This window comes from Natrix helvetica (assembly GCF_964273705.1).
Source record: "Natrix helvetica genome assembly, chromosome: 10".
NCBI lineage: Eukaryota > Metazoa > Chordata > Lepidosauria > Squamata > Natricidae > Natrix > Natrix helvetica.
In genome coordinates, this window is record NC_138561.1 from 498,411 (window position 1) to 521,107 (window position 22,697).

Genomic DNA, 22,697 nt, shown 5'->3' on the forward strand with positions numbered 1-22,697 from the left:
CCTCCCCAGGCTCCAGAGACTTTATAGGAGCCTGTGGAGGGCAAAAAGAGCCCCCCTGCCCCCCCCCGGATGGCCCTCCGGAGACTTCATGAGCTTCCCTGAAGCCTCCGGAGCGCAAAAAACCGGCTCTATGGGCAAACCGGAAGTTCGGGAACGGAAGCCTCCTGAAGGTCCCTGAAGCCTCCGGATGGCTTCCGGGGGGGAGGGGGAGGCTGTTTTCGACCTCCCCATGCTCCTATAAAGCCTCTGGAGCCTGGGGAGGGTGTAAAAAGCATGAAAAAATGGGGGGGGGGTCGCGCATTGCATTATGGGTGCAGAACACCTGCACATGACCCCCTGCGCTCCCCCCACTTATGGCAAGTGAGCCAAAAAAGGTTCACCATCACTGTCCTAGGATATTTCATTTTTCTGGGTGAGGGCTGGGTGATAACTTTCCACATTCCACTGCAGGTCAACTGTTTGCAATTAAAACCTAAGCACAATTGGGCTCAAATATATAACAGTATGTATATGTCACCTTAGAAAAGGATTAAAACAAAATGTTAAGGTTACCTGCTATGTTCCAAATGTCAATTTTGGAGAGCAACCCTCCCAAGTGGGGAAGAGAGCTCAAGCAGGAAATTATTCTGGACTCACTATATAAACACAATAGGGCAAGGTTCTCCCCTCCCCCGCCATTCAATGCCTTATCGAGTCTGTGAAGCCGGTCTCCCTCAGCAACCAAGAAAGAAACCACTTAACTCCATTTTGCAGAATTAAGAGCTCTTTTACTGGTTATGAAAAGATATTTATTTATTTATTTATTTCTTAGATTTTTAGACCGCCCCTCTCCCAAAAAGGGACTCGGCAGCTAAGCAAAGCAAGGTCTGAGGCGAAAGCGCACGAAATCATACATATCAATACGTGACCAACCCCCTCCCCCCAGTAACCCTCATCCCACTGTCCAATCTGCAAATCCCTTAGGTGTCATGTGAGTTCCATCTTCAAGGAGCATCATCAGGTTGGTATGCAGGACAGTTGGTCTTAATCAACACCAAGCACTAATCTCCAGCACGCGCAGTAGACGGTGAGAACAAAACTCCCTTTTTACAATCTCTCCTGTACTAAAACTTCCCCTCCCAAATACCAAGCCCCTCCTCCCCATTTCAATGGCAGCCGAAAGCAAATAGCGAAGCAGAGGCTGACATCTGGCCCTCCTTGGTGGACAAAAACACTCTATCTCCTACTTTGTACTCCCTTTGCTTCACCCTTTTTGTCAGCCTGTTTCTTATGTGCACCGGGTGAGCAGCCTCCAACACCTTGTGGGTCATGAGCCAAATTTGGAGTGAGACAAAATTTGCGGTTTTTCTCGAGGCAACTCGGGAATCGGTACAAAGTCCTGCCCAAACACAACTCTAAAAGGGGTCAAGCCGGTACTGTTGTGCACAGACTTGTTGTATGCCACCTCAGCATGTGGTAACAGTTCAGCCCAGTTATCTTGCTGATAATTGATGAAACACCAGAGGTACTGTTCCAAAACAGAATTAGTCCATTCACAAGCCTCGTTAGTCTGAGGATGGTGGGCGGAGCTTAGCCCCTGGGTGGAGTCAATTAACTTCAGAAACTCCTTCCAGAAGAGGGAGGTGAACTGGACCCCCCTTGCCAAAATTATGTGTTCAGGGACTCCATGTAACCGGTATACATGTGAAAAAACAACTTAGCTAACGATGTAGCTGATGGGATTTTGGAACAGGGTACAAAATGAACTTGTTTGAAAAACAGGTCGGTAATTACCCAAATCGCGGTATTTCCTAGACTCTCTGGCAATTCGACAATGAAGTCCATCGATATCTCCTTCCATGGGGCCTCAGGGCGGGCCACATCTTGGAGAAGACCCTGGGGTTTCCTGGTGGGCGCTTTGCAGCAGCATAAACGCAACAACTGGCTATGTAGGACTCAATGTGTTTTTTCAATGAAGGCCACCAAAATTGCCTCTTAACCAGATGTAAAGTCTTTACAAATCCAAAATGGCCTGCCATTCTCGAATCGTGGGCCCGTTGGAGAACAATAGTTTTCAGGTCAGCAGGAACATATAATTTAGCCCCTACCCAAGCCAGTCCATCCTTCACAGTGCATTCGTTTGAATGTTCCTTGAACCAGGCATCGGACTCAAGGCCCTCCTTGAGTTTGCACATGAGGTCCGTCGTGACCTCTAATTTTGAAATGCCTTGGCTTCTAGTAATCACCGGGGCAGCTAGACTTTTTGCTGGGATGACTGGGTAAACTACACTCAGCTTGGAGCTGTTGTATTGGGGAAGCCTAGACAAAGCATCAGCCATGAAGTTCTTCCCCCCCCGGAATGTACTTGAGGGTAAAGTTGAAACGGTTGAAATGTTGCGCCCAACGCACCTGTTTAGGAAATAGCTTACGTGGGGTCTTCAATGCTTCCAAATATTTCAAAAGGGTGTTTCACCCCTTCTAGGAAATGTCACCAGGTCATCAAAGCCCATCTGACCGCAAAAGCTTCCTTTTCCCATATAGCCCATCGTCTCTCTGTCTCTGTCAGTTTGCAAGAGGTGTAAGCGCATGGTTGCAATTTTCCATCAGCATTCGTTTGAAGTAATACTGCCCCCACCGCCACATCACTGGCATCATCTTGAACGATAAATGGTGCCTCCATATCTGGGTGTTTCAAAACGGGTTCAGCTGCAAAGATTCGTTTTAATTTCTTGAAAGTGGCTTGACACTCCATAGTCCAATTCAAAGGTTTACCCGGTCTGGGCTTGGCCTCCCCTTTTGACTTTAGGAGATTTGTAATGGGCAGAGCAATGCTGGTGAATGAGGGAATAAATTGACAATAAAAATTTGCAAATCCCAAAAAACTTTGTAATTGTTTGCGGGTGCGAGGAGGTGCCCATTCAGTTATAGCCTGGACTTTCGCTAGGTCCATCTCGATGCCATTGTGGGAGATGTGATAGGCCAAGTAATCAATCTTCTCTTGATGAAATTCACATTTAGACAATTTGGCATAAAGTTCTGCGGCCCGGAGTTTCTTGAGTACTGATCGTACTAAAGTCACGTGTTCATCACGTGTTTCCGTGTAGATAAGGATGTCTTCAAGGTAGACCATCATGCCCTTGTACAGGTGTTCATGTAAAACTTCATTTATTAATTGCATGAAAACAGGTGGCGCCCCCTGTAGGCCAAACGGGAGTACTCTGAATTGAAAACCCCCAAGTGGGCAGTTGAAAGCAGTTTTCCATTCATCTCCCTCTTTGATTCTGACTCTGTAGTAGGCCTCTCTTAGGTCCAATTTCGTGAAGATCTTCCCTTTACCAAATTGGGCCATAATATCCTTCATCAGAGGGAGGAGGTATACATTTTCCACACACACACAGTTAAGATTTTTGTAGTTAACACAGAGATGAAAGGAGCCATCTTTCTTTTCTGTAAACAACATGGGGCGGCCACACGTGGCCTAGCAGGTTCAATAAACCCCCTTTTCAAATTTTTGTCAATAAACTTCTGTAATTCCTCCATTTCGCGTGGGGTCATTGAGCAAATCTGGGGTTTTGGAAGTTTTACTCCTGGGAGGATCTCAATGCTGCAATCCGTTGCACGGTGAGGGGATAATTTATCAGAGGATTTTTCACTGAAAACGTCCTTTAGATCCCAATATTCCTTTGGGATTTTCTCCTCCCCCTCAACTTTTTCCTGCACCTGCTAGGTTAGGTTCAGCGTTGGTAATATTGGAAACCCTCCCTTCTCCCTCAGGGGGGTTAGCGGATCGGATGCGCAACCACCCTTTCCTCCAGTTTATGTGTGGGTTCCATTTACGTAACCAGGGTAAGCCCAGTATGAGAGGCTGGTCCATCTTAATGTTTCCTGGTGATCTCCCATCCACATGTCTATAGGTTCAGTCACAAAATGGGCAGGAGTCCCCCCAGCTATAGACCCCTCTAGCTGGCAAAAAGCAATGGGGACTTTCAAAGTTCTCAGTTTTAAGCCCATTTTTTCTACCACTTTCGGGCTAACAATGCAACGTGTGCATCCCGAGTCTAAAAGGGCCAGCAGTAGAGGGCACTTTAAGTTCATGGGGCCCAATCGGGAACTTACCAGACAGTCGTCATGGATTCGGTTTCACTTTTCCCCAATGAGGAGGATGGTTCTTCTCTTGGGAGGGAATTGTGCAATAGGTTCCACCCCTTTCATGGCGGTGTCCCTCTGTTCCCGGGTTGTTTGTTTGGTTTATTCTCCCCCTGGCAGGGGGCTTTGGGCCAATCTTGGAGCGGCAATTTGCTGCCCGGTGCCCCTCCTTTCCGCAACAGAAGCAGGTGGTAGACCAGGGCTTGATTGTAGACCAACTTTTTCTTCCTTTCGGAGTTCCTTTGGGGGGGTTGGGAAGGGTAGCTTTCTCTTTCTCACTCTCTTTGTGCTACTTATCTCTGGCTAGATCGATCTCCATGTCTGCTGCCAATTCATACCAGCATTGCAAGTTATGGGGGGGGGGGCTGTTTGCACAGTTTTGGTATATATCTTTGTTTAAGCCACCCATAAAACTGTCCATTAAAGCTTCTTCTTGTCAGGCCTGTAGTTATATTCTTTTTATTTTTAGGATCTTTGGCCTGCCACACTTTCTTATAATTTTCTATGCTGTTTCAATAGTGTAGTAGTTGGGAGGGGGGAATAGAAAGGAGTAGGATTGTAGAATGGATTGTTGACATTCTTTTGTAGAAGCCAAGGTCATCTTTTGTCTTCGCATCTCGACACCTGGCCGGAAGAAGATGGGTGTACATGCCAGCGTGGAAGATGATGATTGGAACATGTGATGGATTTGTGGGTGTGGGGAGAGATCATGAACTTTCAACTGGGTGAACTTACAGGATGTAATCCAGAGTTGGAATTTCCATAGCCGTGCTAACATGCCTGCGGAATAAATTGCACCTTTAAGGATGTTTTGCCTTGGACAATAATTTATTTCTGCATGGTATTTAGAACCCTAACATTATTCCAACTCTGACCTTTAAAATAATTCACTAGCACCCTCCCCCTCTCAAGGGGGAAGGGCTGGTGATGGAAGATCTGGTGATGAGGTCTCGGCATTCCCAATGCTGACTGGGACAGCGTAAATATCAGCGAAGAATTAATTAGAAGCTTTTGGTGATAAGAAGCTGAGTGCGGAACTTCAAAGGCAATGGAATGCTGTTTCCAGTTTAATTGCATCTGGAGGAATGCAGGAGGAGACGCGACAAGACGAAGGAAAATCTCAGACGTACTTCTTCTACCTCAAATGTGAGTGCACGCTTCCCCTCCTTCCCCCCAGCTTGGAAACAAGGCTTGGGGAAAAAAAACCCTAGAACAGAGGTTTGGGCTCCTTCCAGACGGCAATAAATGAAATGGCTTATCACCCTGCAACTAGCTGGGAGAAAGATTCCCTTCCAAAATGGGAATTTCAAAGGAGGCAGGAAGAAGGGATTTTTCCAGCATCTGTTACTTGCAAGCCACCACAAATGGGGCTGCAACCAGTAAATGAAGCAAATTGGGCAGTAAATTGGGCTTTCCTCCCAGGACTTGGATGGAAGAGATGCTACTTACCAACTCCTTTGCCATCAGCATGGGGAAATGCTCCAAGCCAGCAGAGGGCACCTACTTGGCCCATAACTCATCCAAGCCAGCAAAGGGCACCTACTTGGCCCATAACTCCTCCAAGCCAGCAGGAGGGTCCTTGGCATGTAAAACCCCCTAGCCAGCCATCATTGGTTGAGCTGCAACCTGTGAAGCAGGCAACCCCGGGATGGGTCTTAACCCCAGGTCATGGATGGGAGGGATGCCAGTGGGCACATGCCCTCCCTCAGCAGATGGCACCATGGCAGAAAGCTGGGCAGTGGCCAACCGAGGGATTGACCTCCCCACCGGTTCCAGTCTCCCCTGCAAGGCCCAAAAAGGTTCTTACCAGACCTTCCTACAGAGAAGAAATCTCCATGGAAAAAGGGATTACCAAAGAGAGGCCTGCAGGATGGGAAGCGGGACAAGGTGCATCTGCAATGCCCCAAAAGGTTCTTACTCCACCTTCCTACAGAGAAGCAATCTCCACCATGGAAGAAGGGTTTACCAAGGGGGCAGCTGTGGGGGCCAATTAAATGCCACCATTGTTGTCAACTTGGCCACAGAGTGTCAGAGTGCTTGGCTCCAGCCCCAATGCCACAAACGTGCGCACCAACCACCACGGCGTTAAAGAGAGTGTCCCAGATGCCACCACAGAAGAGTCATCTGGGCCAACAACCTCTGGAAGAGGATCCCCAACTTAAGGTGAGGAAGTGTCCTACCAAGGGGGAGGCCTCGGAAGAGGAAAAGGGCAGACAATCTCCGGAGGAGGATCCCCAACTTAAGGTGACAAAGAGTCCAACTAAGGGGGAGGCCTCGGAGGGGGAAAAGTCTAAACGACCTCTGGAAGAGGATCCCCAACTTATGGTGACGAAGAGTCCTACCAAGGGGGAGGCCTCGGAGGAGGGAATTGCCGAAGAACAAATGTGTGTACCAGTCGCCACGGTGGTTAAGAGAGGGCCCCAGGTGCCTGCACAGAAAAGTCATCTTGGCAAACGACCTCTGGAAGAGGATCCCCAGCTTAAGGTGACAAAGAGTCCTACCAAGGGGGAGGCCTCGGAGGAGGGAATTGCCGAAGAACAAACGTGTGTACCAATTACCACGGTGGGTAAGAGTGGGCTCCAGATGCCTGCACAGAAAAGTCATCTGGGCCAACAGCCTCTGGAAGAGGATCCCCAACTTAAAGTGATGAAGTGTCCTACCAAGGGGGAGGCCTTGGAAGAGGAAAAGGGCAAACAATCTCCGGAGGAGGATCCCCAACTGAAGGTGACAAAGAGTCCAACTCAGGGGGAGGCCTCGGAGGGGGAAATGCCCAACCAGCCTCTGGAAGAGGACCCCCAACTTCAGGTGACGAAGAGTCCTACCAAGGGGGAGGCCTCAGAGGAGGAACAAGGCCAGCCGTGGATGATTGGATCCAAGAGCCCAGAACCTACAGCACCTGCAGCAGAGAGCCCGAAACGGCCATGGGAAGAGGTCGCAATGGACTTCATCATGGAACTCCCAGACAGCAGTGGGCATAAAGTAATTTGGACTTTTATTGATTTGTTTTCTAAGCAGGCACACTTCATTGCTTGCTCAGGATTGCCATCCGCAAACGAATTAGCGAAAATGTTTGTGAAACACATTTATCGCCTGCACGGAGTACCCAAGAGGATCATTTCAGACCGCGGAGTCCAGTTCACAGCCAAGTTCTGGAGAGAGGTCCTGAGATCTATTGGATCCACACAAGAACTGAGCTCAGAGGTTCATCCCAGCATGAACGGCGCAGCAGAGGGAGCCAATGCGGTGGTGGAGCAATACATCAGGTGTTTTGTGGACTATCAGCACGACAACTGGTCGGACTTGCTACCCTTCGCCGAAGTGGCGTACAACGATGCGGTCCACAGCAGCAGAGGATTAGCGGGCTTCCAGATTACCAGGATCTTTGGCCTGCCACACTTTCTTATAATTTTCTATGCTGTTTCAATAGTGTAGTAGTTGGGAGAGGGGAATAGAAAGGAGTAGGATTGTAGAATGGATTGTTGACATTCTTTTGTAGAAGCCAAGGTCATCTTTTGTCTTCGCATCTCGACACCTGGCCGGAAGAAGATGGGTGTACATGCCAGCGTGGAAGATGATGATTGGAACATGTGATGGATTTGTGGGTGTGGGGAGAGATCATGAACTTTCAACTGGGTGAACTTACAGGATGTAATCCAGAGTTGGAATTTCCATAGCCGTGCTAACATGCCTGCGGAATAAATTGCACCTTTAAGGATGTTTTGCCTTGGACAATGATTTATTTCTGCATGGTATTTAGAACCCTAACACTTCTGACCAATCCCGCATATAAATGGACAATTCACGAAACTCTTGTATGTAATCAGCCACTGGGTTTTTCCCCTGGGTAAGGGTTTTCATTCTGGTTCTGGCCTTCCGCTCAGTCAGCGGGTCATCAAAGCGTTTCCTCAGGGTGGCCATAATCCTAGTATAGTCTCTCAGCAGGGGGGAGTCATCGTTATGCAGGGCAACCATCCATGCCACTGCCTTGTTCTCCAGTGCCATGGTAACAACTCTTACCTTGGCTTCTTCTGCGGGGAGATCCTCTCCGAACTGTTACATGGAATTCCAGACTTGGACCGGGAAAAATCCTAGTTCCTTTGGGTCACCTCCAAATTTCACACCAAGCGGAGGAACTTTTGCCATCTGGCGTCTGCGGGGGGCACTTCCTCCTCTTGGAAGGGCTCTCATGGCTGCTGCTGCTGCTGCTTCCCCATCCTGATGAGTTCCACTGTCTGCCCCCAGGGCACCCCTTGGGCAGAACAGGACATCTGCAGTTCTCTCCTCTAGGTCTGGCTTCTCTTTTGGGACCGCTCTCGCGTAAACGTCGCCTCTTGAAAAAGTTTCATAGCCTGGGACATCATAAGGTTTTCTTTGTCGGCGTGCTGCCAGGCAGCTGCTGGTCGCCAATGTTGCCTTGTGATAACTCCAGCTGGAATTTCCTCAGGGTCATACTTCTGTCCCACTCCCAACAACCACCTGGGGCGGACGGATCATTCCTCCAAATTCAGATCCACCATCCGCTCCGTCTCCAAGGGATCCCGCCACTTTACCAATTTCCTCTATTTCTTGCATTAGTAGTGTTCCTGTTTCTAAAGGGTCCTCTATGATGAAAACCAGGTCATCTGCAAATGCCTGTATAATGCGATCTTCGGGCATGGAATGAAAAGGACTTGTTTTGAATAAGTCTGGAACCACCCATATCACAGTGTTCCCTGCAGTTTCGGGTAGTTCCACTATAAAGTCCATAGAAATCTCTTTCCAAGGTGCATAGCGTTTGTCACTGATTGTAGTAGTCCCATAGGTTTTCCTGGCCGTTGTTTTGCTGATACACACACTGGGCAGCTGGCCACATAGCTTTCAGTATCTTTGAGGGACAGCTACCAAAATTACCATTTGACTAGATGTAGAATTTTTACAAAGCCAAAATGCCCTGCTGCTTTTGAGTCATGACAAGTTTGTAAAACCATTACTTGCAGGGGAGCAGGGACAAATAATTCCACCCCTACCCAGGCCAGTCTGTCCCTGAGAGTACATTCACGAGCAAGGTCTCCTGGAGAGCATGTGCATTGGCTGGGTCCTTTATAGTGCTCTAGCTGGCTTAGCCTTTGCCAGAGTAGAGACAGAGACAGTTTTCCCGGACAGTTGGAGGGGAAGAAGAACCAGGGAGAAGGCTGAAGAGCCATCTAACAGTATGCATAACAAATATTAATTAGGACATGATTCTCTCTTTTTTATTTATGCTGGCTGGTTCATAGAGGATTGCTAAGGTGAACATTTTGCTAAGGTGTACTTTTTATGATTATTATTAATCAGGATACATGCCTTTATTATGTGCAAACTATCAATAAATATAATTAAAACAATAGTACACTACATATGATTGCCTTAGCAATCTTCACATGTCTCCATACAGATTATATACACACTTTATCTCCATTAGCAACCTAGTTAGAGTAATAATAAATCTGATCTGGAATCTGGCAAGAATTATCTGATTCTTGCAGCTACAATGACAAGTATAAGCGATCAGAAGCAGCCACTCATACACTCATGTACAAAGTATTGACAGGATGAGAAGCTGGCGCTGAATGCACCCATTCGTACACTCAAGGATTACCACTAGCTGTATTCAGGGACGATCCTCCAATTCCAACCAAAGATAACCCCTGGGTATGCAGAACTGTGCATTCACTGACAGCTCTTCTCAGCCTGTCATTACTCCCGTGCTATAGTGATCCCTATTTTTGTAGTGCTGTATATTACTAATAGCAATTTTGAATCCCTAGGAAACAATTATGTCCAGGAAAAGAAAAATTGACTCTGAGTGCAGGATCTTCAAAGAACAGTGGACTTATTATTACTTTTTCATGCAGTACAAGGAAAGCGCTGTTTGTTTGATATGCCAGGATTTAGTGGCTGTGTTCAAGGAATACAATTTGTGTCAACACTACGAAACTCGACATAAAGACAGATATGATTGGTCAGACAAGTGAGAAGACAAAATGTTAAAACTAAAAAATGGATTGACAACTCAGCAAGATGCTTTTGTGAAGCAGAAGCAGCTATCATCACTGTGAGAAAATTTTCAAGTTGCCAAGCTAATAGCGCACACTGGCAGACCATTTGTAGATGGAGAATTTGTTAAAAAATGTCTTCTTTCTATTGCCAAAGAGATGTGTCCAGAGAAGGCTGATTTATTTAGTACAGTGAGTCTTTCATAGCCGACGATATGGACGGGTTACGTGGACGACTGCGAGCCACCACATGTTTACTGGACCCGTGTCCCTCCTGGCTTGTTCTGGCATCCTGGGAGGTCACACGAGGTTGGCTCCAGGAATTAGTGAACGCTTCACTGAGGGAGGGGTCCTTACCGGCCATCTTGAAAGAGGCGGTGGTGAGGCCCCTACTCAAAAAGCCTTCCCTGGACCCAGCTAATTTAGTTAATTACCATCCCATCTCCAACCTTCCCTTTTTGGCGAAGGTTGTAGAGAGTGTGGTGGCGCAACAGTTCCCACGGCACCTGGAGGAAATTGATTATCTGGATCAGCGCCAGTCCGGCTTCCAGCCCGGTCACAGCACGGAGACGGCATTGGTCGCGTTGGTGGATGATCTCTGGAGGGCCAGAGATGGGGGCTGTTCATCCATCCTGGTCCTGTTAGATCTCTCGGCGGCTTTTGATACCATCGACCATGGTATCCTATTGCGTCGCCTGGAGGGGTTGGGGGTGAGGGGCACCGTTTTGCGGTGGTTCTCCTCCTACCTCTCTGGTCGAACGCAATGTGTGTTGACAGGGGGGCAGAGGTCGAGCCCGAGGCCGCTCACTTGTGGGGTGCCACAGGGGTCGGTCCTCTCGCCTCTCCTGTTCAACACATACATGAAGCCACTGGGTGAGATCATCCGTGGGTTCGGGGTAGATTACCATCTGTATGCTGACGATACGCAGCTGTACATCTCTAGCCCGGACCACCCCAACGATGCCGTCGAAGTGATGTCCCGATGTTTGGAAGCCGTTCAGATCTGGATGGGAAGTAACAGACTCAAACTCAACCCGTCCAAGACGGAGTGGCTGTGGCTACCGGCACCCCGGTTCAACCAGTTACGTCCATCACTGGCCATTGGGGGTGAACAGCTGGCCCCCGTGGATTGGGTATGCAATTTGGGTGTCCTCCTGGACGCCCGGCTGTCAATGGATGACCATGTGACAGCCGTGGCAAGGGGGGTATTCCACCAGGTTCGCCTGGTGCGCCAATTGCGTCCCCTATGGACTGGAACGTCCTATGTACAGTCACTCATGCGCTTGTGACGTCTCGACTAGACTACTGTAATGCTCTCTACATGGGGCTCCCCTTGAGATGCACCCGAAGGCTGCAGTTGGTTCAGAATGCGGCCGCGCGGACAATTGTGGGAGCTACTAGATACTCCCACATAACACCTTTGCTGTGCGGACTGCACTGGCTACCTGTGGCTTTTCGGGTGCGTTTCAAGGTGTTGGTCATCACCTTTAAAGCGCTCCATGGCACAGGACCTAGTTATTTGCGGGATCGTATCCTGCCCCATACATCCCTTCGGCCGATTCGCTCTCACAGAGAGGGACTCCTCCGGGTGCCGTCCACTAGGCAATGCCAGCGGGCGACGCCCAGGAGTAGGGCCTTCTCTGTGATGGGCCCGACCCTTTGGAATGACCTCCCCCCAGATATCAGGACTATCACCGACCTCCGCTCCTTCCGTAAGAAACCAAAGACCCACCTGTTCAATCTAGCCGGCCTGGCCTAATTCCCAATTTTAGTTCCTCAAGCCTGTATTTTTAAAAAATTTCTAGGGGTATACTTTTAGTTGTTTTTTAATTTAATTTTTACTTTTTGTACAGTTGTATGAGGTTTAATTCGTTTTTAAGGGTATGGGATATTCGTCTTTTGTATTCGTTTTAATGACACACCTGTACACCGCCCCAAGTCCCTTCGGGGAGAGGGGGCGGTCTAGAAATATTGAAAATAATAAAAATAATAATACAATTACACGAAGGGTTTAAGAAACGGGGGACAATTTGCACCAGCATTTGCAAAACTCCTCAAAAAACTTTGCTATTTTTCGTTGGCACTCGATGAAAGCAATGATGTTCATGATTCTGCACAACTTTTAATTTTCATTCGTGGGACAAATGATTATTTTGAAGTCACAGAGGAGCTTGCTGCATTGAAAAGCATCAAAGGAATAACAACAGGAGAGGGTATCTATGAAAAGGTTTGCCAAACTGTGAATGATTTGGAGCTGGACTGATGGTGCTCCTAGCATGGTGGGGTGTATGAAGTGAGTGGTTGCACGCATTAACAGAGATGGACAAACACAACCACTCGTGTCCAATAGTCATCCACCGCCTCATCCACCAACAAGCGCTGTTTTATAAATCACTAAAGTGGGACTCTGTCATGAAAGTTGTGGTGTTTTGTGTTAACTTCATTAAGGCACATGCACTAAACCACAGTTAGTTTCAGGAATTTTTATCTGAGTTAAATGTTGTCTATGAAGATATTTTGTACCACACCGAAGTCCGTTGGCTGAATCGAGGGAGAGTTTTGAAATGTTTTTATGACTTTTATGATGTAACAGAGCTACTCAAGAGTTTCAATGGGCAACTTCAAGGAAAGGGGAAGCTCATCTGTGATATGCTGTGACATGTGAAGGCATTTGAAGTAAAATTGGACCTCCTCATTAAACAAATGAAGGAGGAAAACCTCTGCCATCTCCCTACTACTCAAAAGCTGTTGGCTGAAAAACCAAGAGTTGCATCCCCAAACAAAAGATGTGTGGATTCACTGGAAATGTTGCAAATGGAGTTTCAAATGAGATTTAAGGAGCTTCATGTACATGACCAGGATATTCAGCTTTTCCGGAGCCCATTTTCTGTTGACATTGACATTGTTGATCTGATTTACCAAATGGAACTGCCTGAACTACAGAATTGGGACTCTCTGAAAGACCATTCAAGTCAAGCAGCCTTACTAATTTCTATGCCTCTCTCCTGTCAGAGACATATCTTAATCTCAGGAACCATGCACTCAAAATGGCATCTTTGGCAGCACCTATGTCTGTGAACAGACTTTTTCCTGAATTAAACATCCGAAATCTCCAACCAGATCCAGACTAACTACACTTGCATCACTTGTTATGACTGGCAGTGACAAATATAGAACAGGACATTGACTATCTCATCAGCCAAAAGCAGGCCCACACTTCTCATTGAAATACTAGCAAGTTTATGTTGGTTAAACGTGTTCATTTTAAATATTGTATTATTATTTCATGGTTTCTTTGCACTACAAATAAGATATGTGCGTAGGAATTTGTTCATGTTTTTTTCAAACTATAGTCTGGTTCCCCAACAGTCTGAGGGACTGTGGAATTGGCCTCATTTAAAAAGTTTGAGGACCCCTGGTCTAGCACCTCACAGGGAATGTCCGATTCGGCTTTCCCCTGACCCCTTGTGATTACTGCTGCTGTGAATTGGTTTGATAGAACGACAATTTCAGGTCTGGCACTGTTGTATTGTAGTAGTCTAGTCATGGCATCTGCTAGAACCCCCCCCCCCCCCCCCATGTAGCACAGAGTAAAATTAAATAGATTGAAATACTGTGAGAGTAAAAGTTACTCTTATGGCTGTTTTTGTCCGGGTGTCTTATGTTTATTATTATTTATTGCCCCCTATATCACTGTGGGGCTAGTCTAGGTGGATTACAAAAAATAAAAGGAAGAAAATGAAAGGAATGAAAACAGAAGTAAAATAACAGAATAAAATAAACGATGAAAAAGAACACAAGAATATGTCAATGTGATAACAAAAAGATGGACAGGTGGAGACCAGAGAGCAAGGGGTGGGAAGGTAGTTTGCTATCAATCCAGTAGCAGCCTCCAGCGTGGAACTCCCCCATCTGGTTATGTTCTTAATTGTTTCAAATTTTACATGAGATGTTGTAAGTCTTTATAATCCTTTATAACTCTTTATAATATCTCTTTGCAATGCCTTGGTAAGACCACACTTGAAATACTGCATCCAGTTTTGGTCGCCACAATGTAAGAAAGATGTTTAGACTCTGGAAAGAGGGCAGAATAGAGCAACAAAGATGATTAGGGGACTGGAGACCAAAGCATATGAAAAACGGTTGCAGGAATTGGGTTATGTATAATCTAGTGAAAAGAAGGACATGATAGCAGTCTTCCAATATTTGGTGGGGCTACCACTAAGAAGAGCTGTCAACCTATTCTCCAAAGGAACAGAAGGCAGGACAGGAAGCAATGGATGGAAACTAATCAAGGAGAGAAGCAACCTGGAACTAAGGAAAAATTTCCTAACAGTGAGTAGAATTAACCAGTGGAACAGCTTGCCTTCAGAAGCTGTGGATGCTCCAACACTGGAGACTGGACAACCATTTGTCTAGAATAGTATAGGTTCTCATGCTTGAGCAGGAGGTTGGACTAGAAGACCTTCAAGGTCCAACTCTGTTATTCCGCTAACTCAGTTTTGGAGTGGGTTGATAAATAATACAGAAAGAAACAGTTGATTTAATTGTCTTTTCCATATTTAATAAAAGTCTTTAAAAGAAAATGTTCCACACACTTTTCACATGGCCCATTATGTGATCATGACCTGTCAGACAGGATTAACAGGTGCTCCTTGGCTCAGACTCAAAGTTTATCCATATTCCACCTCAAGTCCACCTTCCATGGTTCTATTCGTGGTTTGGGGCCTCTCTTGAGGAACCACCAGTATCCCCACAGCTGGTTTGTTCTAACAGGATTGGCATACTCAAGTTCCCCTCAATTAAACAATGCCATTTTCTGGTGCCTGGAAGTGCACTTTCTCTGTGGCAACCCTGGAATGAAGTCTCCTCCCCCTCGAATTTGAATGGCTCCCACGCTGCTGCTATTTTCAAGAGCCTTAAAGACTGGCCTTTGGCAAGGACATCCAATCTCCCTTTCTCTGCTTCCCTCTGGGTTTATTGTCTCTACCATCATCATTTTGTCTGAAGCTGTGTTTTTGTGAGTTTTGTTCTGATTTTTAAGTATTTTTAACAAGGGTCAACTGCCTAAAGTGGCTGGGAGTCTGGCAACATATACATTTAGTGATGATGCTGATGGCATTGACAAAGAACTCTATTAAACCCCGAGAGGCAGCTCTTTAACAGGGAGAACACTTTGCCCTCAGACCCTGAGTTTGCCCACAGAACTGCAGCTCAGAGACTTTCTTTTAAAAAGGTCACAGTTCTAATCATCTTTGTGAGTGTGAAGACATAGGCTACACTCCTTGGACCTGTTCTGATGGTCCTCGGAAAGGCCACTTTACTGGCAAGTAACAGGAAACTGGGACTAAAAAAGGATAACTTTATGCTTACATTTCAATTATTGCTGCAGAAAACTTGCTGGACTATAGCTAATTATTCCTTGCTTTTCTAAAGTCCTTCTTTAAATTATTAAAACAAAAATCAAATAGAAACATTGACATGTTATTTCCCCAAGCAATCAGTTGCTGCTGCTGTATCTATTCATTCAGAGCCAGAACATTCTTTTGCATCCAACCTCAAATTACTACTGGAAATAATTTTAATTGGATACAGCGACATTGGTTCTTCTCAGCGCCTGAACCCAAGTATCCAGAAAACCCACAGGTGTTTCCTACAAGACCTCACCCAGACTTTGTGATCTCAGCTGTCCACGTCAGTGAATTTTCTCTTTTTGTAATTCTGGATGAGGCTAGATACTGTGATCTGGGAGGCCTGACCCATTTCCCAGCACTGGAAGTCCTGGAGTTCCTTCTGGCCAGTCTGAAATAAGGCCCGCTCCAACTCATCCAGCCGGGCCACCAACACAGATGTGTCCTCATTGAAAGTATTCTGGGAAGAGTCCATGATGTGACGAAAACGGCCAATAAATGTCTACCAACAGAAATAGACTTATTTAACATGGAAAACATTGGCTTGGATTCTCACAAGGAAAAGACTGGTAACTTCTGCAAGAAACACAAACACTCACACTTACGAGACTACACAGTGATCACCTGATTCTGGGATAGATACAAAACCTCTGTTTCTGTGCCAGGCTACATTTTAATCATGAAATTGTTAATCTGGGAATGGGAAGATGGAGCAGCGCCAGATCAGAGACAGGCAACTCAGTGCCTCACAGGGGTCTTAAAACTTCAATTCCCAGAAAAACTAGGCAGTGTTGTTTAACATTATGAATAGGTCCAACATAACTGTAGCCCAGAAACGCTTTGCCCTGCTCCAGACATCCACGCTGTTCCTAGGCAGGGCCTTTGGGAGCTGCAATACAGCAGCGGTTGGAAGGCCAGATACCCCCTATTCACATTGAAAGGCTGCCAGAATGAAATGAAAGATCGGTGTGCCCTTTGAATGGATTATATGCATCTCACTCAGCAGTGAAATAGTTGCTGAACCAAGCCTGCAATCATAACTCAGAACTGACAAATAACCACTCCACTCCTATCCCAAGGATCAGTTCAAAGCCTTTCTGGAATGGGAAGCTTTACAGTCGCAATAATGAGCATCAAAATAATATTTTAGATAGCTCTAATAGAAGAAGTTTCCATCTGGGCAACTGCTAGATGGCTGGAGCAAGATAAGAAAATGGCATTTTGCTAACATTTCGTTTTTTCCAGATTTCTATAACTTGGACCCAATAACTATGAAACTTGTGTCCATTGAAAGAGAATTTTTGTTAAATCCCAAATAGGGCTTTAATATTTTTATGCATGCTTAAATGAGAACTTTAATTTCATACGTGCATAAGCTGTATAAAATGACAAATGAGCTTTAAAATAGATTATGTCCATTAAATTTGCTAAACAGAGTTTTTGTTAAGTATCACTGCTGATACTTAATGTCCTGATACTCAAGTCGTTCCTTCTTATTACCAAAAGCCATTGGAACGATGCCTTTTGCAGTCTTTTGTTTAATAGCACAAATATCAGCCTCCAGTAGTAAAATGTAATAAAGAAATGCGTGTACCCCAATAAAAACGCTTTTAACATTTTCAATGCAAATATTCTGGTAAAAAGTGTTTTAAAATAGTTTTTCTTTGGATAAGAAAATATAACACGACTGAAAGTGAATATACATTTCCCAGAATAATGTTGCAGGATCCAGCCTGGCTGGGTCACTGGTACCAGCGGTTTAGTCTTTCGAGCTTTTGAACTCCCTGCTGGAGCTCATCCTCAGGGAAGGTCTCTCCAGCAGAGTATGTGTGTTTGGGGCTATTCTGTGTGTGGTATTTTATATGATGCCTGTTGTGTGTAGCTTTTTAGATGTTGATTGGGGTGTTGATAGCTAGTTCTTTACTTGTGCTAGCAAGACCTCACCTCTTAAGAACTTGATAAGCTGCTGGTAAATCAGCCCTCCAGTTGACTGATGAGGTGCCTGTTTCCCAGGCTTCAATCACTGTATTTGTGCCCGCTTGTCCAAAAAACTTAGTAGCAATAGCAATAGCACTTAGACATATTCACAGTGCATTAGAGCCCTCTCTAAGCAGTTTACAGAGTTAGCATATTGTCCCCAACAATCTGGGTCCTCATTTTACCAACCTAGAAGGATGGAAGGCTGAGTCAATCTTGAGCTGTTGAAAACAACAGCCAACGTCAATAGCCAGCCATCCACAACCTAATCAACATCTAAAAAGCCAAACACAACAGGCATCATATAAACACCACACAGAATAGCCCAAAACACACACATTGCTAGAGAGAAGTTCCCTGAGGAGGGGCCCAATCATGAGTCCGAAAGCTTGAAAGACTAGATGTCTGATCCTGTTCACCGACCCAGATTGAATCCTGCAAGAAAATATAATGCTACTTAATTAACTATCTACATAATAAGGGTTGATAAATAAAATCTGTATTGCACAAGAAGTGCCAACGTATCTGAAGTATTTTTTCAGTCTGATGTTTAAAATGAAAATTGTTTAGGTCTTCTCATCCATACAGAGAAAGGAGAGAACAGGAACCCTAAGCAGGGTGGATGGAAATCGATGATTTTTTTAAAAAAACAGATTTTTTAAAATTTAAATTGGATTTTTAAATTTTAAATTGGATTTTATTTTTATTTTTATCAATTTTAATAAAATGCTTTTGGAGTAAAAAAAACTATCTAAAGATAGTTTTCTATTTAACATACATTAATAATTTAGTTTATTCAGCATGAAATGGAGCTTAGTTATGTAGTAGGCTATATATTCTGCAATATTTACATTTTTGGTAAACTTATTCAATGAATCCAAGCTCTGAAAGCTAAAGAGGAAACCTTCATCTTGTTTGCAAATAATAATATTAAAGATTCTAACTACCAGCAAGAATGAGTCCTTACATTTGAAGAGCACCTGTCACTTCAGATCCAGCATGGCAGTGCCTGTTAGTGGGCATCCACTCACCTGCTGCCCGCCATCCTGATCCTAAGCTTGGGTCGTTAGTACACAATCATGATGCAGAATTATATCCAAATTAGGCTAATGTGCAATGCAGAATTGATAGGCAGTACATTAATTGAATGGGCTCTTGTCATCTTCACAAACTTTTCTTTTGAAGAGTTCTGAAAAATGCAGTGTTTGGAAGCTGTTTCACTGGAATAGACTACAACTCAATCTTGAGAAGACTGGAGGTATTTGCCTTCACCCCAACCCCAGGTTCAGAGAAGTTTCCATTGCTGGTCATGGATGGTATAGCACTTCCCTATTTAAGACTGTGCAACTTGGGAGTCCTTCTGAACTTGTGGTTACTCTTCAAAGAGCAAGTGGCAACTGTGTCCAAGATGCTCTTTGCACAGGTTCATCTTGCGCACCAATTGACATGGAGGCCCTTCAGTTACTCATGTACTGGTCACCTCATGACTGAATTACTGCAATGCACTTTACATGGGGCTTACTTTGAAGACATCCAGAAACTATCACTGTTACAAAATGCAGCGACATAAGCAGTCTTGGTATGCCCATGTAACACTGCTGCTGCACAAGCTATGCCAGTAGGCTGCTAAGTGCAATTCAAGATACTGATTACCTATAAAGCCCTGTGTGACATAGAGCGGCATATCTGACGCCCATCTCCAAATGTTTCTGCTGCTTTCTTTCTGGTACCTTCTGGCAGAACGGCTGTGTTCTAATCCTCCCTCTCTTTTAACCTTACAAGTGTGAGGAACCATGCCTTCCCTCTCATTGCTCCCACCCTCTGGAACAGCCTATCCCCAGAGACAGACAATGCCCTCTCTCTTGGGGTTCCAAAAAACCCTTACATTCTAGCTTTGTTGTCAGGCCTAGGGTTACAATCATGTATTCTCTGGTCTGGTTTGTTACTGTTATGATAGTCTGGGCTTCTTGTGGTACTGTATGTTTTTACCTTTTTATTTACAAGGGAAACAGAAGAGTCTACTGGAATGGGTGGCTATAAGAAGTTTCAAATAATAATGAAGAATTATAAGCTGCAAGAAGCAGATCTTTTACCTGTAGTATGGACTGAGCTAATTCAGTATTCTCAGGATTGTCAAAATTGAGTAACTGGGACCCAAATCCATAGTAATATGGCCCCAATTTATGCAGGTCAACCACACTGGCATCGGCATTAAACACTGTCCGCCAGCTCTCCTTGTAAACCTTTGGTAGCTCCACAGAAAGAATCCTCCGCTTGTCATACAAGCCTTTGGCCAACCAGAGAGGGATTTCCAACTTTGAACCCTGCATAAATGGGACAGAACACAAAAGGTAAAATGCAAAAGGATACAACCCTAATGCTATTCCCAGGAGCCCTGTAAGTAGAACAATTCAAGTGAGATCTCGGGACATCTGCAGCAACCGGCTGTCCCACATCACTCCTCGCTTTAAGCAGGATCTAGGAGGCCACCGTGGCTGGGCTTGCAAGGGAAAGCAGCTGCGATCCAGTCGCGGACACAGACCCAAAGCCAGGGACATTTCTGCCATGGGGCGGACCTCGGTCAGCCAAGCGCCCCCCTCCCGCGGGAAAGTGCTTCGAAAGCCCCCGTCCCCCTCCCCCCGCCCCAGGCTCTTCAGTTAAGGGAGGGACGCGAACTTCCTACCCAGCCGGCTCCATTCCGAGCCCGGGGACCGCAATGCCGGCGCTCCGCTTCCTTCGGCGGAGGCCTTCGAGGGCATTTGCGGGCAGCCCTTTCCCGGACTCCGCCTGCCAAGCGAGGCTGCCGGCTGGAGACAGGCGCGGCCTAGCCTGGCCTTAAGCGCCGTCGACTCCAATCCAACCGGCCGCGACCGGCCACCGGGACTCAGACCCGCCATCGCCCGTCCGAAGGAAGCCGCCGAGCCGCCTTGAGAGCGGCCAGCCGAGGGTTCCGCCTTCTGGGCAGACGCTACTTCTGCCGCGCGACCGCCGAGCCCTGGAGTCCGCAGCGGCGCGGGGCGGCCCTCACCTCTGGGAGCGCCTTGCCGGGTGCAGCGGCCGCGTCGGCCCTGGCCAGGAAGGCAGCCAAGCGGGGCCAGGCGACCTCGGCCCGGCACGGCAGCCGTTCCTGCGACATAAGGATGTCGGCCAGCGAAAGGAAGCTCTCGTCGGCACCGAGCGCGGCCTCGACCGGCACGTACGGATGCGCCATGGCGCCTTCGGAGCCTTTCAGCAGCCCGCGCGTCTGCGCGGAGGCCCCGGTCGCCTGCTGCTTTTCCATTGGCTGCGAAGGGCGAGGGCGGATCCTCGAGCACCGGCGCGCGCGTGCGTCGGGGCCCCACCCACCCGCGGAAGGGGGGGTACCCAAGGGCACGTGGGACTGTTTAATTGAAGTCGTGTCTGAGCCATCGCGACCCCCATGGACAACATTCTTCCTGTCCTCTTCCATCCTCTGGAGTCCATTTAAGTTCATGTCTACTGCTTCGGTGACTCCATCCAGCCACCCAATTCTCTGCCGTCCCGTTCTTCTTTTGCCCTCCATCTTTCCCAGCATTTGTCTCCCTCTGCAGTGAGTCCTTCCTTCTCATTTGATGGCCAAAGTACTTCATCTTCAGGGTCTGGCCTTCTAAAGAGCAGTTAGGGTTAGTCTCCTCTAGGACTGACCGTTTTGATTGCCTTGCAGGAGTCTTCTCCAGCACCAGAGTTCAAAGGCCTCAATTCTCTGGCGATCAGCCTTCCTTATGGTCCAAATTTCACAGCCATACATTGCAACTGGAAAAACCATAGCCTTAACTATATGCACTTTTGTTGGCAGGGTGATGCTTCTGCTTTTTAGTATGCTGTCTAGATTTGTCCTAGCTTTCCTTCCCAGGAACAAGTGTCTTTTAATTTCTTGGCTGCAGTCCCCGTCTGCGGTGATCTTGGAGTCCAGGAAAATAAAATCTGCCACTACCTCCATTTCTTCCCCATCTATTTGCCAGGAATTGAGAGGGCCGGATGCCGTGATCTTAGTTTTCTTAATGTTGAGTTTCAAGCCACCTTTTGCACTCTTCTTCTTCACCCACATCAAGAGGCTCTTTAGTTCCTCTTCACTTTCTGCCATTAGAATGGTATTATCTGCATATCTGAGGTTGTTGATATTTCTCCCAGCAATCTTAATTCCAACTTTTGATTCATCTAACCCCGCCTTTCTCATGCTGTGCTCTGCATTAAATAGGCAGGGTGACAATATACAGCCTTTAATTAATTAATTTATTTAGTTTGTCAAACGTACGAGATAACAGGTACAAGTATAAACATAGACATGAACACAGGAAATGGGGACAATAGGACAGGGACAGTAGGCACGCTGGTGTGCTTATGCACACCCCCTTAGGGACCTCTTAAGAAATGTGTAAAGTCCATGGTAGACAGCTTAAGGTTAAAGTTATGGAGGTTTGAGGATGTAACAACAGAGTCAGGTAGTGCATTCCAGGCATTGATTACTCTGTTGCTGAAGTCATATTTTCTGCAATCAAGTTTGGAGCGGTTTACCTTGAGTTTGTATCACTTGTTTGCCTGTGTGTTATTTTGGATGAAGCTGAAGAAGTCGTTGACAGGCAAGACGTTGCAGCAGACAATTTTGTATACTGTGCTTAGGTCAGACCTTAATTGGCTTAGTTCTAGCTTGTCCAAGCCCAAAATTTCAAGCCCGGTGGCTTAAGGTATTCTATTGTGAGCAGAGGAGTGGAGTACTCTTCTTGTGAAATACCTGTCAGGCGTGCCTCACTCAAAATCCAAGATAGAAAACCCAATTCCATTTAATTAGAGAAAAAGATACTTTTACTGGACTTGAAAACAGTGAAAGTGAAGCAAGATCTGAAGCAAAAAAGCGTGAACTTGTGCATATTAAACATTTACCCAAATCCCTCCCCCCAGTTACCCCAACCCAATGGCCAATCTCCAGCTCCCAAAGGTGTCATGTGGAGCGCATCTTCGAGTGGCCTCATTCATTCAGAGACAGTTGGCCTTGACCAAACCCAAACACGAGCCATCAGCATGTGCAGAAGATGGTGAGAACCAACCTCCCTTCTTGTGATATCTCCACCAGCACCTGATTCCCCTCCCAAATACCATGAGACCCCACCCTTCCCGTTACTATGGCAGCCGATAGTGGGCATGCAAAGTAGAG

At 46.3% G+C, this 22,697-nt stretch overlaps 1 protein-coding gene across 1 annotated transcript; it reads right to left on the reverse strand.

Moving 5' to 3' along the window:
- Positions 1–14,681: 14,681 nt before the first annotated feature.
- On the reverse strand, positions 14,682–20,830 carry GINS3 (GINS complex subunit 3). Its single transcript, XM_081962922.1, has 3 exons — positions 20,556–20,830; positions 19,621–19,851; positions 14,682–16,052 (listed from the first exon to the last, which is right to left on the reverse strand). The coding sequence occupies exons 1-3, from the start codon at positions 20,805–20,807 to the stop codon at positions 15,822–15,824; spliced, it is 714 nt and encodes a 237-aa protein (XP_081819048.1). The 5' UTR covers positions 20,808–20,830; the 3' UTR covers positions 14,682–15,821.
- Between the last annotated feature and the right edge of the window lie 1,867 nt (positions 20,831–22,697).

Coding starts and splice junctions, on each gene's coding strand:
- GINS3 (XM_081962922.1), bottom strand. CDS start 20,807: ATGGAAAAGCAGCAGGCGACCGGGGCCTCCGCGCAGACGCGCGGGCTG. Junction 19,852..20,555: donor CCGGCAAGGCGCTCCCAGAG/GTGAGGGCCGCC, acceptor CCATTTATGCAG/GGTTCAAAGTTGGAAATCCC. Junction 16,053..19,620: donor TAGCTCAGTCCATACTACAG/GTAAAAGATCTG, acceptor TTCTGTTGGTAG/ACATTTATTGGCCGTTTTCG.